Source organism: Mustela putorius, unplaced genomic scaffold (genome assembly GCF_011764305.1).
Source record: "Mustela putorius furo isolate JIRA1106 unplaced genomic scaffold, ASM1176430v1.1 tig00000129_pilon_pilon_pilon, whole genome shotgun sequence".
NCBI classification, from domain to species: domain Eukaryota; kingdom Metazoa; phylum Chordata; class Mammalia; order Carnivora; family Mustelidae; genus Mustela; species Mustela putorius.
This window is the reverse complement of record NW_025421290.1, coordinates 4,940,529-4,955,130: the sequence shown is the minus strand read 5'-3', so window position 1 is coordinate 4,955,130 and position 14,602 is coordinate 4,940,529. Positions and strand designations below refer to the sequence as shown.

General features: G+C 43.3%; 3 protein-coding genes across 5 annotated transcripts; 2 read left to right on the top strand and 1 right to left on the bottom strand.

Annotated features, from left to right (window-relative positions):
- The first annotated feature begins 633 nt into the window (after nt 1-633).
- On the top strand, nt 634-9,232 carry DNAAF2 (dynein axonemal assembly factor 2). Of its 3 annotated transcripts, XM_013055898.2 has the most exons (4): nt 634-2,830; nt 6,183-6,326; nt 6,953-7,015; nt 7,126-7,203. In XM_013055898.2, the coding sequence occupies exons 1-3, from the start codon at nt 1,001-1,003 to the stop codon at nt 6,968-6,970; spliced, it is 1,992 nt and encodes a 663-aa protein (XP_012911352.1). In that variant the 5' UTR covers nt 634-1,000; the 3' UTR covers nt 6,971-7,015; nt 7,126-7,203. The 3 variants fall into 3 exon arrangements, with proteins under 3 accessions (XP_012911352.1, XP_004738786.1, XP_044925060.1); XM_004738729.3 differs by lacking the exon at nt 6,953-7,015 and having other exon boundaries at nt 644-2,830; nt 7,126-9,232; XM_045069125.1 differs by lacking the exon at nt 634-2,830 and having other exon boundaries at nt 6,210-6,326; nt 7,126-9,232.
- Nucleotides 9,233-9,529: 297 nt separating this feature from the next.
- On the bottom strand, nt 9,530-12,077 carry MGAT2 (alpha-1,6-mannosyl-glycoprotein 2-beta-N-acetylglucosaminyltransferase). The gene has a single exon (XM_004738728.3). It carries the CDS (start codon nt 11,586-11,588, stop codon nt 10,248-10,250), a length of 1,341 nt encoding a protein of 446 aa, XP_004738785.1. The 5' UTR covers nt 11,589-12,077; the 3' UTR covers nt 9,530-10,247.
- Nucleotides 12,078-12,167: 90 nt separating this feature from the next.
- On the top strand, nt 12,168-13,691 carry RPL36AL (ribosomal protein L36a like). The gene is made up of 2 exons (XM_004738727.3): nt 12,168-12,271; nt 13,264-13,691. The coding sequence occupies exon 2, from the start codon at nt 13,281-13,283 to the stop codon at nt 13,599-13,601; it is 321 nt and encodes a 106-aa protein (XP_004738784.1). The 5' UTR covers nt 12,168-12,271; nt 13,264-13,280; the 3' UTR covers nt 13,602-13,691.
- The last annotated feature ends 911 nt before the right edge of the window (nt 13,692-14,602 follow it).

Sequence of the window (14,602 nt, the reverse complement as noted above, 5' to 3'; positions counted from 1 at the left end):
ATTGAACAACTACCAGTTAATAACTCCCTTAGTCAATAAATACTATTCTATAACATCACTTTTGAATGCACAAAATCCCCCTGTACAGCCATAGTAAAATCTGCTCACCCAGTCCCACTGCAGGATTCTTGGATTCTTCCCAAATCTTTAGAATCATGGGAAATGTTGCCTTGAGCATACTCTTAGACTGAGAATTGCTGGATGAAAAGCGTATGTACCTTCTAAAGGCTTTTGATATAGCTACCAAACTACTGTCTAGAAAGGCTTTACTACCACCGCAAATAACAGTAATTGTAAAAACAGTCTTTGTCATTTTGATAGGTAATCTGTGGGATCTTATATTTGCATTTTTATTATTAAAGTCCTGGGGGGCCTGGCTGGCTCAGTCAAAGGAGCATGCGACTCTTGATCTCAGGGTGCTAAGTGTCAGGTTGAGAGTAGAGATTACTAAATAGAAAAATAAATAAGAAACTTAAAAAACAAGTCCTGTATGCTTACTGATCATTATTTATGAATAGCCTGCCCATAGCTCTTGCCCCAAATGTGAGGTGGTATAGGGCAAACCTTATGGTGAAATGTCTAGAAAACTGAAATGTTGGTTTGGTAAAGTAAAACATGTGGATAAGCTTAAAATTGAATTACAGCTCGTGAATAAGATAATGTACATAAATGCTGGAAATTACATTATGATAGTTATTCTGCAGACGTAATTGCACCACGGCACAGGAATCTAAAAAGGTAGTATGTGGTGTAATTGGTTGATTTGAAATAAGAAAGTTATTTGTGGCATTTCCACCAGCCCACTCCAATTCCAGCCCCTCCTCCAGGCTGTCGGCTGTGTCACTATGGCAACGACCACGCGCTGCTCCAGGCTCAGTTCTCCGGCGGTTACCCAACTGGGCCGCCCCACTCTGGGCAGACCCGCGACTCTACGCGCGTCCCACCCATCTTGTCTCGGGTCGCTCTCCCCCGGCCGGAGGGCTGGAGCCCCGGCGGCAGCATGGCCAAGGCGACAGCCTCTTCGCCGCTGGAGGACTTGGACCTGAGCGGAGAGGAGGTCCAGCGGCTCACCTCAGCCTTTCAAGACCCGGAGTTCCGGCGAATGTTCACCCAGTACGCCGAGGAGCTCACGGACCCGGAGAACCGACGGCGCTACGAAGAGGAGATCACCGCGCTGGAGCGTGAGCGCGGAGTGGACGTGCGGTTCGTGCACCCGCAGCCGGGTCACGTACTGCGCACCAGCCTCGACGGGGCGCGTCGCTGCTTCGTGAACGTGTGCAGCAACGCGCTGGTGGGCGCGCCCAGCAGCCAACCCGGCCCCAGGGGTGCGGCGGCCGGCAGCCAGTGGTCCCTGCCCTACAGCCTGGCTCCCGGCCGCGAGTACGCGGGGGGCCGAGGCACCCGCTACACGGTCTACGACGTGGTCTTCCACCCAGAAGCGCTCGCGCTGGCCAGGCGCCACGAGCGCTTCCGCCAGATGCTGGACGCCACGGCACTGGAGGCCATCGAGAAGCAGTTCGGCGTGAAGCTGGACCACAGGAATGCCAAGACCCTGAAGATCAAGTACAAGGGGACCCCGGAGGCCGCCGTGCTGCGCACACCCCTCCCCGGGGGCGTACCGGCCCGGCCTGAGGGGGAGCCGGAGAGCCCTCTCCCTGATTTCCCCTACCCCTACCGGTGCCCGGCGGTGGCCGGGAACTCAGTGGTCCCGCGACCCCTGGCGCCCTCCCCTCCGGAGGCGGTCCTTGAGCCCGCCCCCACCGAGCCTCGTTACAGCGTGGTGCAGCGCCACCACGTGGACCTCCAGGATTACCGCTGCTCCCGGGACTCGGCCCCCAGCCCGGTGCCCCGGGAGCTTGTGGTCACCATCGAGCTGCCGCTGTTGCGCTCGGCTGAGCAGGCGGCGCTGGAGGTGACGGGAAAGCGGCTGTGCCTCGACTCAAGAAAACCCGACTACCGGCTGCGGCTCTCGCTCCCGTACCCGGTGGACGACAGCCGCGGCAAGGCGCAGTTCAACAAGGCCCGGCGACAGCTGGTGGTCACGCTGCCCGTGGCGCTGCCCCCTGCGCGCCAGGAACCTGCCGTGGCGCCGGAAGAGTCCGTCTACACGTCCGGAACTGACGGCGCGGCCTGCGCTTCCGCTCGCGAGGGGGAGGTGGGCCCGGCAGGGGGTTGTGCCGGGAACGGTGGGCCGGATCCCGGAGCTGCGGACGCCTTGATCACCACGCCCGCCGCCGCTGCGGAGCAGCTCGTCTTCGAGCCCGACGAGCGGGACTTGGACGAGCAAGCGGTGTGCACAACGGGCATCGAAGGGGAGCCGCCCTCGGTAGCGGAGAACTCACCTGAGGACGGTGGAGGAGTCTCCCCTGGTACTTCATCTGGGGGTCTTGACAGAGGGTCTGCTGCAGGAAGAGAGAGTGCGCGTGGAGATCTCGGAGCTGAGACTCGAGTGCTCGGGGAAGGCGCGGGCCGGGAGCCCTCCGATCGAGCCATGGGTGGTCCCGGGACCGGCGGCAAGGAACCTTTGTGTCCTCCTTTGCAGTGTAATCAGGATGAAGAATCCCTGACTCTGTTGATTCAAGTGCCTCAGATCCAACCGCAAAGTCTTCAAGGGGATGTGAGTCCCTTCGGGTACAAACTGGGCTTCTCCACCCAAGGCTTAGTTTACTATTCCTTCTTTTTGCAATTTGCTCCGGAGAATAAATTGAGCACCAAAGAACCAGTGGCTAGTATTTCTTCGAACAATGCAGTGATAGAACTGGCCAAATCTCCAGAATGCCATGGACATTGGAGAGAATGGTATTATGGTTTAAACAAGGATTCTTTGCAGGTAACAGTTCTTTCTAGACTCGTATATATTTTTAAAGATGGTATTTATTTATTTGTTAGAGCACGAGCAGGGGGAGAGGCAGAGGCAGAGTAAGCTCCGCAACCCCCCAGCAGGGAGCTCTATGTGGGGCTCATCCCCTCAGGACCCATGAACCGACCTGAACCGAAGGCAGACGCTTAACCAACTAAGCCACCCAGGCGCCCAAAGACTCTTATATTTGAATAATTCTATCCCACTTTTAAAATTTGCTCTTACCCTTGAATAACACAGGTTGGAACTACCTGGATCAACTTATAAATGATCTTTTTTTTTTTTTTTAAGGATTTTATTTATTGACAGAGATCACAAGTAGGCAGAGAGGCAGGCAGAGAAAGGAGGAAGCAGGCTCCCCGCTGAGCAGAGAGCCCGATGTGGGGCTCGGATCCGATCCCTGGACCCTGAGATCATGACCTGAGCTGAAGGCAGAGGTTTAACCCACTGAGCCACCCAGTGGCTCAGATCATAAGTGATCTTTTTGATATGTACAGTATATTATAAATGTATTTTCTTTTATGATTTTCTTAAAAATATTTTCTCTAGTTTATAAGAATACAGTATATAATACACCATACAAAATATGAGTTAATGGACTGTTTATGTTACAAGTAAGGCTTCCAGTCAACAATAGGCTTGTTAATGGTTAAGCTTTGGAGGGGTCAAAAGTTGTAGGTGGATTTTTCAACTGGGGCTGCGGTGTTCCCATAACCCTCCCTGTTGTTGAAAGAGCAACTGTATTTGTTACCTCTTGTGGGCAAGTCCTCGAACTTGGGGAGGAGCAATACCTAGTTTACTTAGGACATAATTTCCATGAATAGTGTGTTCGATTGTAGTTGCTGCTATACTTTTTGGGTTATTGAAGTTCTTGAATTTCAGATTCAGTACTCCAGTATTATGGACAATTAAAAAAAATATTTTATTTTATTTACTGACTTGTGTGGGGGGAGGGGCAGAAGGTGAGGGAGAGAGAAGCAGACTCCCCTACTGAGTGGGAGCATACACTGGGTTCATCCCAGGACCAGAGACCATGACAGGAATGAAATCTAAGAGTGGGTTCCTCAACTGGCTGAGCCAATCAGGTGCCCCTACTGATAATTTTTTTTTTTAAACTGTAAAATTTTAAGTTCTAAGGAACTTTTTAAACTCCTAAATTAACAATTGGTGGTTTTCATTGAGATATGTATTAGTGTTACATGTAATTTTTTTTAAAGCTTTTATTTAACAAATCAAGGGTTAAATTCCCAGAAATAAAACTAGTTGCAAGGATTATGTATTGAAAATTAAGTTTAGCCTTGGGCTTTAACTTGCCAGAACTTTTCATTTCTTCCTGTGATTTTTCCTGGATATTTGCTGATAAGTTACATTTTATGAGGGGTAACTTCTGTGAGAAGTGGTTAATTTGAAACTCTCCGAAAATAAATAGCCAGGGCAAGGTAAGATACTTTGTGAGAATATAATATGAAATTGACTGTCATCAGCAGGGGGAAATTTAGGAAAGGGCAGTTTCCTGTAATTGTTGTATTTATCTATTTATTTTTAAAGTTTATATACATAATCTCTGCCCCTCTACCCTGTGGTGGGGCTTGAACTCACTCAAGAGATAGAGTTGCATGCTCCTCCAACTGAGCCGCCAGGTGCCCCATAATTGTTTTAATAAATGTAAAAATAACAATTGGGAAGAAAGTTTTATGAATAGGCAGTTGAGAGAATACTAAAGACTATTATTTTAATCTGATTTTCTAGAAGGCTAACATTATTTTAGCAAAGAAACTAGAACAAAATGGGATTAGGGCAACTGTGTTTTATATCTTTGATGCTTGAAATGGATTTATAATTACTTCGTTAATCACATTTGCTAAGGCTGATGAAGCCATAATATTCAGTTATTTTTCTTTACATTTTGCTGGACTAGAGTAGAGTCTAAGCATTAAAGTAAAATTTCTTAATATCACAAGAGTAATGGATGGGTAGACATATACTATATGATGATTATATTATATGCATCATATAAAAATAGAGTGATTTGTGACTGTCAAGGTCAGAATTGTTATTTTACACATAAGTACAAAATAGATTAATAAAAGCCTAAATATTCACTGGACATTTTCCTAGAGCTTTAGGACCACTAAATTCAGTTTATTTTAGAATAAAATCAGTCATTAGAATAAAGTGAGTTTATGCACTTTGTTTTAATCATAACCATTTCCATTATATATATTATATAACTTACATATTTATATAATAAAAGTATTTGGGTATTTTTGTGCAATTAATGTGTCTTTACCAGAGGCAGGAACCTTAGAAATGCTTTTAATTGGGGAACGTTTCTATAATACAGTTATTCTGGAACTTTAAAATAATAGCAAGGAAATTACTCCAAATACAAGATTTTTGTGTACCCAGTGTTCATGGTAGGTGTTCTTAAGTTTAAATACTGTTTAATGTAAGGGAACTTTAAAACTAGGCTCTTTCTTGATTTTGCTCTCCTATTTGGACCAAATAATGAACTGTTTATTTGGAAATTTGTTTTTATGAAAGTGCTTTTATTTTGGGCAACATCAAACTGATTTTATGCATTTTAAATATGGTTTTCCCTTCAACACTGTAACTATATACCTGTATTTACTTGACATGAATATGCACAAGTTGCTTTGTGTTTGGGATTCTGGTGAAAGTGATTTATGCATTCCCTAATTATAGTTTGGAAATCTTTCCATGTCAGGCTCTTGAAATCTACCTCATTCTTATAAATAGTTATATGCTACTGTCACAATGGATTATCTATATCACAATAATAGAATATACTTCTCTCAAATATTATATTTGACTCTTATCTGGCCAAGAACTAAAAGGCAAACTGGTCACACAAAATTTGAATAAATCCTATCATATATATTTCTTAGCTCTCTCATTGGGAAGTATTCTAAAATTAAATTACATTTTATAGCTTCGACTGCATTTATAGCTCTAGAGGTGATTTTTTTTTAAAGGTGATATTATTCTTATAAATATTAAGAGAAAAAAAGGAAAGGAAAATACCATATGTAAGTAAGATTAACTCAGATTATTAACAGAGACTTAAAGAAGGAACTAAACTTTTTTCTTTTTGGATCTTTTCTGATATATGTATATACTCTTGCTACTCTTACTGCTCTGTACAATACTGTTTTCTTCTACCACGACAGCATAGGAGTAACATTAAACATTTAAAAAGCATAATCCTGAAGTGTGTAATAACTTGTATGAGCTGTTTTTAGATCAACACTGTCAAAAAAATGACCTATAAAGCAGAATATTTTTTCTCTTTTTATTTTAGGAAAGGCTGTTTGTCAATGAAGAAAATGTTGATGAGGTTCTTGAAGAAGTCCTGAGCCCTCCACTTAATCAGACAATGTCCTTAACCCCACCATTAATTGAAGTTCTTCAGGTTACTGATAGTAAGGTTCAAATTCATGCAAAGGTAAGGATTTGGTTGCCTTTGTAGTGATTTAGGACAAGGTTAAAGCCTGACAGATAACTTAATTTTTTATTTCTTGATGTCGTAACTTTAAATTAAATGTACATAATGGTTGGGAAAACTTAAGAGGAGTAGAGACTTTTTTGCCTGTATTTTCCTATGGACCAAACACTTTGTGATTCATTTTCACATATCTCATTTAACCCCGAAATAACTGTCCAGTGAGGAAGAGGGAAACTAACATGTGGGAAGTTTGAGTACGAGTCCGGGGACAAAGAAGTCTTTTTGACTCTCAAACCATGGAAAGGAGCTATGTTATTCAGTTTGTTCATTCTTTCTAGTTGAACCTTAAGTCTAGTTATTCTTAGTCTTCAATATTGGACACAAATAATTTAGTAACTAGCACAATTGATCTACATATGAATTGGGGAGGAGAATAGCTCTAAAGAATCACAAAAATTCAGGAAAAAGAAATTCAAGAATGCCCTTATAAGAATGAATACTAAATGGTTTTGTAGGCCATGTCAAAGTTGTAGGCCAGGAATATTTTATTCTGAAGGAGGTAAGGGGTCACTGAAAGGAATTACTCAAGAATTAATGCCAGGTTTGCACTGTCTGCATTGCTAAAGAGAACTAGCAGCATTTAGAAGATGACTTTGAGGCAGAAAGCTCGGACGCCTATCTGCATATCTGTAAGCATTATTTCTTCACAACTTACAAAAAAAAAAAAAAAATTCCAGAGAGTACAATTTAATTTTGTTTTTTTTCAAAGATTCTTAATTTGTTGTTTCTCTTGACATAGTTGCAAGAATGTAGTAACTCTGAAAAGCTTCATGAAAAGGAAGAAAAAGGCAATGAAGGAAGTCATCTAACTGAAAAAGAAAATATAGAATATCCTACTACCTCAACAACTGATTCTAATTCATCTCTAGAAGTTAAAGTACTAGAGACAGACAGTTGTGGTTCAGTTGCATGCCTGCGAGGGGCTCCTGATGTTTCACACTTGCTATTTGAAAAGTCTCAGCAACCTGAGTCAAAAATGGAACCTGAATTTATAAAAGAAAAAAGTCCTGCTTACTCAAATGAGGAAAAAGAGGACTTAGAAGAGCCAGTGATAACAGAAGAGAAAGAATCAGATGGAGATGACCTATCTTCATTACTAAACAGAGCTTCAGTTCACAATTTATCTGGTCTTAACAACGTAAAAGAAACCAATATGCAGGACGGTAGTGTGCAGTTTATTAAAGATCATGTGACTCAATGCGCATTCAGTTTTCATAATTCTCTGCTATATGACTTGGACTGATTCTGTATAATTTTAGAGTTTATAAGAGTAAAAAGTGTTTGGTTTTAAAACATTATCTTTCTGTTAACTACTATCTTAAAGTACTCAAGAAAGTATAAAATTAAAATTTGCAGTTTTGAGTCTCATGGGGAAACTGGAGATTGTTTTTTTGTATGTAGAGTTTATACAGTTTCCTTAATTATGGAGACTTTTGTGATTGCTCTGATAGATATATTTTTTTCTAATGGCGAGTTAATCATTTAGTTTTAAAACAACCTGTATATATTTGCTTGTTTTTGGCTTCTTTTGTTTACCATTACTTTAATAAAGTTTCAAAGTAAATATTCACTAAGATGTGTCTGTTACAAAACGTAATTCTTAAGAATGCAATTAACTAGAAATTAATCAGTATGGGGGGGAGGGGTAGAATCTCAAAACTATGCATTTATGTTTCACTAAATATGATTATTTATGCTTGAAACATTCTTAGAACTTTACTAACCAATATTAACCATCCCATTATGATACAGATACACTGAATGAAATTTAGTATTTTTGCTTCAACTCTGTATTTTATGTGTGCCACACACACGCGCGTATATATAGTTATACAGGTTATATAGTAATGCCTTTAAAATTCAACTTCTTAAAAGATGTTTCTGGAAGTTACTATTACAGTATTAAAACATTTCTTGGTTTTATAAATACATTTATGAATTTTTTTAAAAGCTTTTAAGTAATCTCTCTACCCAAACATAGGGCTTGAACTTACAACCCTGAGATCAAGAATCATACACCCCACCAAATGAGCCAGCTAGGCACCCCAACATTTATGAATTTTAGAACAACTAAAAAATCTGGGAATTTGCTCCCATAGCAAATTGTCTTCAATATATTACATGAAAAGAAACCAAAGAGCCAGTGTTTTCTAGTTAGTTTTTCTTGTAATATCTAAAAGAGGGCAATAGCTAATTCATCTTAACAGTGGTTATTAATATTTATATTGGAGGCCAGGAGTTCTCACAAAAATTTTTAGTACAGCATGAATGAAAATGTAGAAAGGAAAATATTTGTTGATCTAATTGCTGACCCCAAAACCATGATCTAGTTTATCAATGATCTTTTTCTGATTAAAAATCAAACTTCAGGCCTACCTTAGTCCTGGACAATTAATTTTTTTAGTCCTCTGAACTGCTGAAAGTCAAATCAGAGCACCAAAAGCTAGTACAAAGCATGACAATTCATCCTGATTGACATAACACCCTATAAAATCTGGAACCAAACTGGGCTGTGAGGGTAAAATAAAGGTAACTCATAAAGCAAGAGAACTATTTGTTCCATATTTAACAACCAAATGCATTTCTCAAACATAATATGACTCTTAATTTGATGAAGTAATTTCAAAATTGTCCATTTAATACACCATCTTCTTAGAATGAAATGTTGTCCTAATACACAGAAATTAGTCTCTGTGTAACTTCTGGTTGAATGCAATTATATACGATTAAGAGAAACTTCCACAAGAAATAAGGAATAAATTTTAAGCATGTTTCCTATTATTTACTGTGTCTATCCTTTTAAAAAGTATGATTTCAGTTAAAATAAAGCTGGCACTGGAACATGTTTCACTTTGGCATGACTGAACTTTCTATCATTTCTGGCTTTCGAAAACAATTTTGGCTGTATTTCACTTACACAGCAGCTTTTTATTGTTCATTATCTATGCTTGGGTAATTTGAAAGCCAGTGTCTTCTAAAGGGAATGCATTGTCAAGAGTGGGGTTTTATTTCAAACTCAGTTATATGATGTACAAACAGTACACACGAAGATGTAATGTAAACTTTAAAAACTTCTAGAATGCCTTCACTGAATTTTGGTGTAAAGAGTAAACAAAATTTATTCTGCAAAATAATTATGAACGTTTTTATGCAAAAATGAGTATTTTATTTTGGCAGCACTAAAAGAAAAAAAAACCCACTGTACTTCTTCTACATTGAGGTGAAAACAGTGTTTAAACTTTCTTATCAATCAAATACATTCCAAAAGAAAGTGTGTTCTATGAAGGCTCCAAAGCACAGGCAAATCTTAACACAATAATACAAGAATCTGTAATACTGAAAATGTCTGTTCTGATAGGGCGTTTAACAAACATAACTTTTGTATTATAAAACCAGTGAAGCAATCCCTTCCTAGTAACCGTGTCAAGAGTGAAACTGGGCTTGTTCCATTAATACTAATAATTCCATTGTAATACTTTTTACCGCTATGACAATTTTAAATAAAGTTTGCTGTACTTAAAATAAGTTTTGAAAGTGGAAAAGTGTACAAAGTTCCAGATAAAAAGATTAATAGATGCAACTTAAATAAAATTTCCCCTTTTCTTTTACCAATTAATAATGATTACCTTTAGCAGATCGAGATTGAACTTTAAAACCCAACTCCCAAAATGAAAACTGGTGTTTAAATTTTAATCAGACATAGAAGGAAAAGATTACTATATTTGGACATCTTTTACAAGAATTTTTTTTCTGTATTAAAGCAGAAACCAGTTCCTAAACCCTTTTATTCAATGGTATATTCTGTTTGGACAAATATCAAAAATAGAAGACTGTGACTTTTGCTTTTGTAATTGTGATTTTTCACTGCAGTCTTCTATAACTTTTACAGAGTTCATGGTCCCTAATATCTCCCCACCCTCCATTTTTCCTAGGTGGGGAAATGGCTGCCATAAATTTCTCACTGATAATTAGAGTTTCTGGAAACAAGTACTGTTTGTTATTATTTAAGAGTGACTCAATTTGGGCACTCTGGGTGGATGGTCTACAGGTTTTCTTGTGGTGCATACCACAGTCTCCAGCATGAAATATCCTAGGAACTTGAGGAACCAGCACTTTCCAGAATTTTGGAAGACAAGATACAGTTAAATATTGAAGAGTCCAGTCCCAGTTATAATCATCATAAGTACAGAAAGTGTCTGTGCACTCAATCAGCTTCTGATATGCATCCCGGGTCAAGGCTAGACCCATATTGTGCTCTGTGGATTTCCAAGTTTTCACATCTACCTTGTCAGCAATGCCATGGTAACTTCGAACCGCCGTATAGGTCCCCAGGGAGAGAACATCACACTCAGGACACTCCTCCTGCTTTAACTTCCACATCTTTTTGAAGACATGGTAAAAGTCTGGGGCTAAGTAGTGATCTTCCTCTAGGAAAAGTATGAGGCCAGTATAGTCTCGAAGAACTTTTACCCTTTCCCATACAAAATGCAGCTTCCACCACCAATGGTGTTTGGTTTGGGAGAACTTAGCCTCTCTATAATGGCCAAAGGAGTCGGGATACTCAGCATTAATGCATCCCATCTTCAAAGCTGCATTCTTCTCCAGATCTCTGGGGCAATCTCTGGGGTCGCTGCCTGGAAACTCGTTGGGGTACAACTGAATGCTGAAAGGAAAGAACACCTGCAGAACCGGACAGAAATCCACCCCAGCGATTAGCTGATTGATCTCTGTCGACCAGAAGTCATGGCTAAAGATAACGAGGACGTTGTCAATACCCTGGGCTTTTCGGAGTGAGTCCAGCAGCAGTCTGAGGTAATCGGGCCGGTTATGCACCTGGACCACCAGCACCAGCTCTCGAGGCGCCCAGGAGCCGGCCTTATCTACATTCCTCAGCGTCTGGTCAAAGTTCAGCTGGTACACCAGGGACCTGTACCGCAACGTCAGGTTGTCTGCCTCGGGCTGCGGGGCTGCGGGGACCAGAGGAGCCGCCGACTCGTTGGAGACCCGGCGGATGCCCACCGACACAGCAGAATGGTCCCCGCCCCGGCCGCCCGCACCTCGCGCGGGCTCGGCGTCCAGCAGCGGCGGGGCGAGGGCCTCGCTCTTCCTTTGTCGCCCATTGCTGCTCCAGAGGACGAAGCCGCAGGCGGCCACCACGAGCGTCAGGATCAGCACCTTCCGCTTATAGATGCGGAACCTCATGGTCTCCAGGGCAGGGAGCGCGGACGGGCGCAAAAAGGAGCTAGCGGCTTCTGCACAGAAGGGGCGGGCGGGTGGTGGCCGTCGCCTTGGCCTGTAGCAGTCAGAACTGGCCCCCGCGGCTGCCCCAGCTAACTCATCCCGGGCCCCGGGGGTCCAGGGGCCCGAAGGGTCTCAGTTCCCCCGCGCCGCCCGGGCTCCACACATCCTCGCCTGGCAGCTGCAGCTCGGGTAGCGGCCCCGCCGCTAGGAGCCGCGGCTCGGCGTCGCCTCGGTCCTCTCCATTCAGCACCGGTCCCGGAAGAAGTCCCGCCGCGGCCCCACCGCACCCCGCTTGGTTACCTGCGCCTCCAGTGGCCCTGCGTCCTTTGCGCTCTCATCCTTACGCGGGCCCCAGACCGCCAAGACCCAGCGACGCAGCCTCGCCCCACTCTGGCGGCGACCGTTCTGACAACCCGCGACTGGCCCTCGGAGCGCCGCGGTCCTCCGGCCCACACCCCTCCGGCCCGCCCCCTGGGCCGCTGGTTGGAGATTCCCGGACGCGTCCGGAGACGACGGGCCGGCGCTGCCTGCTGCCTATTGGTCCGTAGCACTGTCGCTCACGCTCAGTTCCTACTTCCGCTTCATCCTCCCTTTCCTGTTAGGCGAGAGCGGAGCGAGGCGAGGATCGTAGTTGCCGTTTCCCGGTAAGCGAAGAGGGGAGTGTAGCGGTCTCAGCAGGAACCTCCAGTGCTCAGAATCTGGAGATGGACCAGGCCGTTGTAGGAACTGGAGGGCGAGACCCGCTGCCTTGGCAGAGTTAACGGGCTTCTCCCCTCGGAAAGGGGCTCACGAATGACGGCCAGTGGGCCGGGAGATACTTATTCAGGGACACGTCAGCCGTGAACGCTGCTCACGGGTGATGGTGCTTCGGAGGGGAAAGTGAAACCAGACAGCTCCGGTTCCCAGAGAAGGAACGGAAGCGGGCGGTAGCTGGAGCTACTGACTGAAACCAGGCACTGAACCGGGCATACCCGGGAGCTAGAACATGGAGGAGAAGGGTGTGAGAGGGTCTGAGAAAGAAAATCAGATCAACCCCACTACGCTTTTGGGGACGGCCACAGTAAATTAAGCTCCGAAGGAACCCACTTTGTACGGGGAACTGGCTGTTGGGCGCCCCTATGCTGCTTTTTTTTTTTTTTTTTTTTTTTTTTTTTTTTCAGAGCAGGGGGAGGAGGGAGGAGGGAGGAGGGAGAAAAGACGACAGAGGGGAGGGGAGGAGGGGAAAGGGGGAGGGGAAAGAGAGGAGGGGAGAAGATGGGAGGGGAAGAGAGAGGAGGGGTGGAGGGGGGGAGGAGGGAGGAGGAGAAGCGGGGGCGGAGGAGGGGCGGCGAGAGGTGAGAGGAGTGGAGGGGAGGGAGAGAGCCGAGAAGGGGTGGAGGAGGGAGGAAGCGGGAGGGAGCGAGCAGAGGAGAGGGAGGAGCCCCTATGCTGCTTTTAAGTGAGTCTCTTTCCATAAATATTCTGGACATCACAAAAAGGTGTGCACTTTTGTATTGAGTCATAGGTAAAAGGAGTATTTGGTGGGTTTACACATTACTGACATGTGTAATGTTTTCCTATATTTTTAAAGCACTTTATTAAAAATGTTTGAAGTTTGCTACTTTAACTTCAAATGTTTTACATTTTCATCCTGCAGACTGCGCTGCTGCAGAAATGGTCAACGTTCCTAAAACCCGAAGGACTTTCTGTAAGAAGTGTGGAAAGCATCAGCCTCACAAAGTGACCCAGTATAAGAAGGGCAAGGATTCCCTTTATGCCCAAGGAAAGAGGCGCTATGATCGGAAGCAGAGTGGCTATGGTGGGCAGACAAAGCCAATTTTCCGGAAGAAGGCTAAAACCACAAAGAAGATTGTGCTGAGGCTTGAATGTGTTGAACCTAACTGCAGGTCCAAGAGGATGCTGGCCATTAAGAGATGCAAGCATTTTGAACTGGGAGGAGATAAGAAGAGAAAGGGCCAAGTGATCCAGTTCTAAGCTTTAAGTTTCTTCTTTTATTTTTGAGAAGAAAATGTTGACCCTGTAGAAAAATTACCCGTATGAAAATAAAGTCATATTTTTACCCAACTGTTGTTTTTTTTTTCAATCTAAATAGAATGACATGCTTAGTGAGTTGAATCACATTCTTTATGTGATTCAGAATAACAGAAAATTAGTCCATGACGTAAGGTTTATCTTCAAATATATATATATGTATAAATATAAATATATTTATGTATTTTAAAATTTTTATTTGACAGAGAGGGAACACAAGCAGGGGTGGGGGTGGTAAAGGGAGAAGTAGGCTTCCCATCCAGCTGGGAGCCTGATGTGGGGCTCCATCCCAGGATTCTGGGATCATGACCTGAGCTGAAGGCAGACGCCTAATGACTGAGGCACCCAGGTGCCCCTTATTCTCAAATTCTTACTTAGATTTAGTTCCACGAAATTGGAATTTTGTATTTATATATACAAAAAACAGGAGTCCCACCGCCCAACTTTATAAACTAGGTTATGGATATAAATCACATAGTAGGGAAAAAAAAACATTTTCTGGTCAATTTCAAAATTAATGTGTTTGGTGAATTCATAATTACAACTGATGAGCTGCTGGGAAAGGTCTAAATCAGATTTTGAAAAATGTAAATGAGGAGGATAAATTAGGCCTGCGTACAGCAGACTGAATGGGGGCAGACAGAGTATCCAAGTTGGGATATAAGAAGAGCTGACTTGCAAGTTGGTGTCCAGTAGGGACCACTAGCTATACATAGATATTTATTTATTTTTAAAGATTTTATTTATTTATTTGACAGAGATCACAAGTAGGCAGAGAGGCAGGCAGAGAAAGAGAGGAAGCAGGCTCCCTGCGGAGCAGAGAACCTGATGCAGGGCTCAATCCCAGGACCCTGGGATCATGACCCGAGCCGAAGGCAGAGGCTTTAACCCACTGAGCCACCCAGGCGCCCCTACATAGATATTTAAACGAAAAATGCAGTTCC

What these genes read in the sequence shown, in the direction of transcription:
- MGAT2 (XM_004738728.3), bottom strand. Translation starts at nt 11,588, where the DNA reads ATGAGGTTCCGCATCTATAAGCGGAAGGTGCTGATCCTGACGCTCGTG.
- DNAAF2 (XM_004738729.3), top strand. Translation starts at nt 1,001, where the DNA reads ATGGCCAAGGCGACAGCCTCTTCGCCGCTGGAGGACTTGGACCTGAGC. An exon ending in TAAACAAGGATTCTTTGCAG is followed by an intron (nt 2,831 to 6,182) that starts GTAACAGTTCTT and finishes TTTTTATTTTAG; the next exon opens with GAAAGGCTGTTTGTCAATGA. An exon ending in AGGTTCAAATTCATGCAAAG is followed by an intron (nt 6,327 to 7,125) that starts GTAAGGATTTGG and finishes CTCTTGACATAG; the next exon opens with TTGCAAGAATGTAGTAACTC.
- RPL36AL (XM_004738727.3), top strand. Translation starts at nt 13,281, where the DNA reads ATGGTCAACGTTCCTAAAACCCGAAGGACTTTCTGTAAGAAGTGTGGA.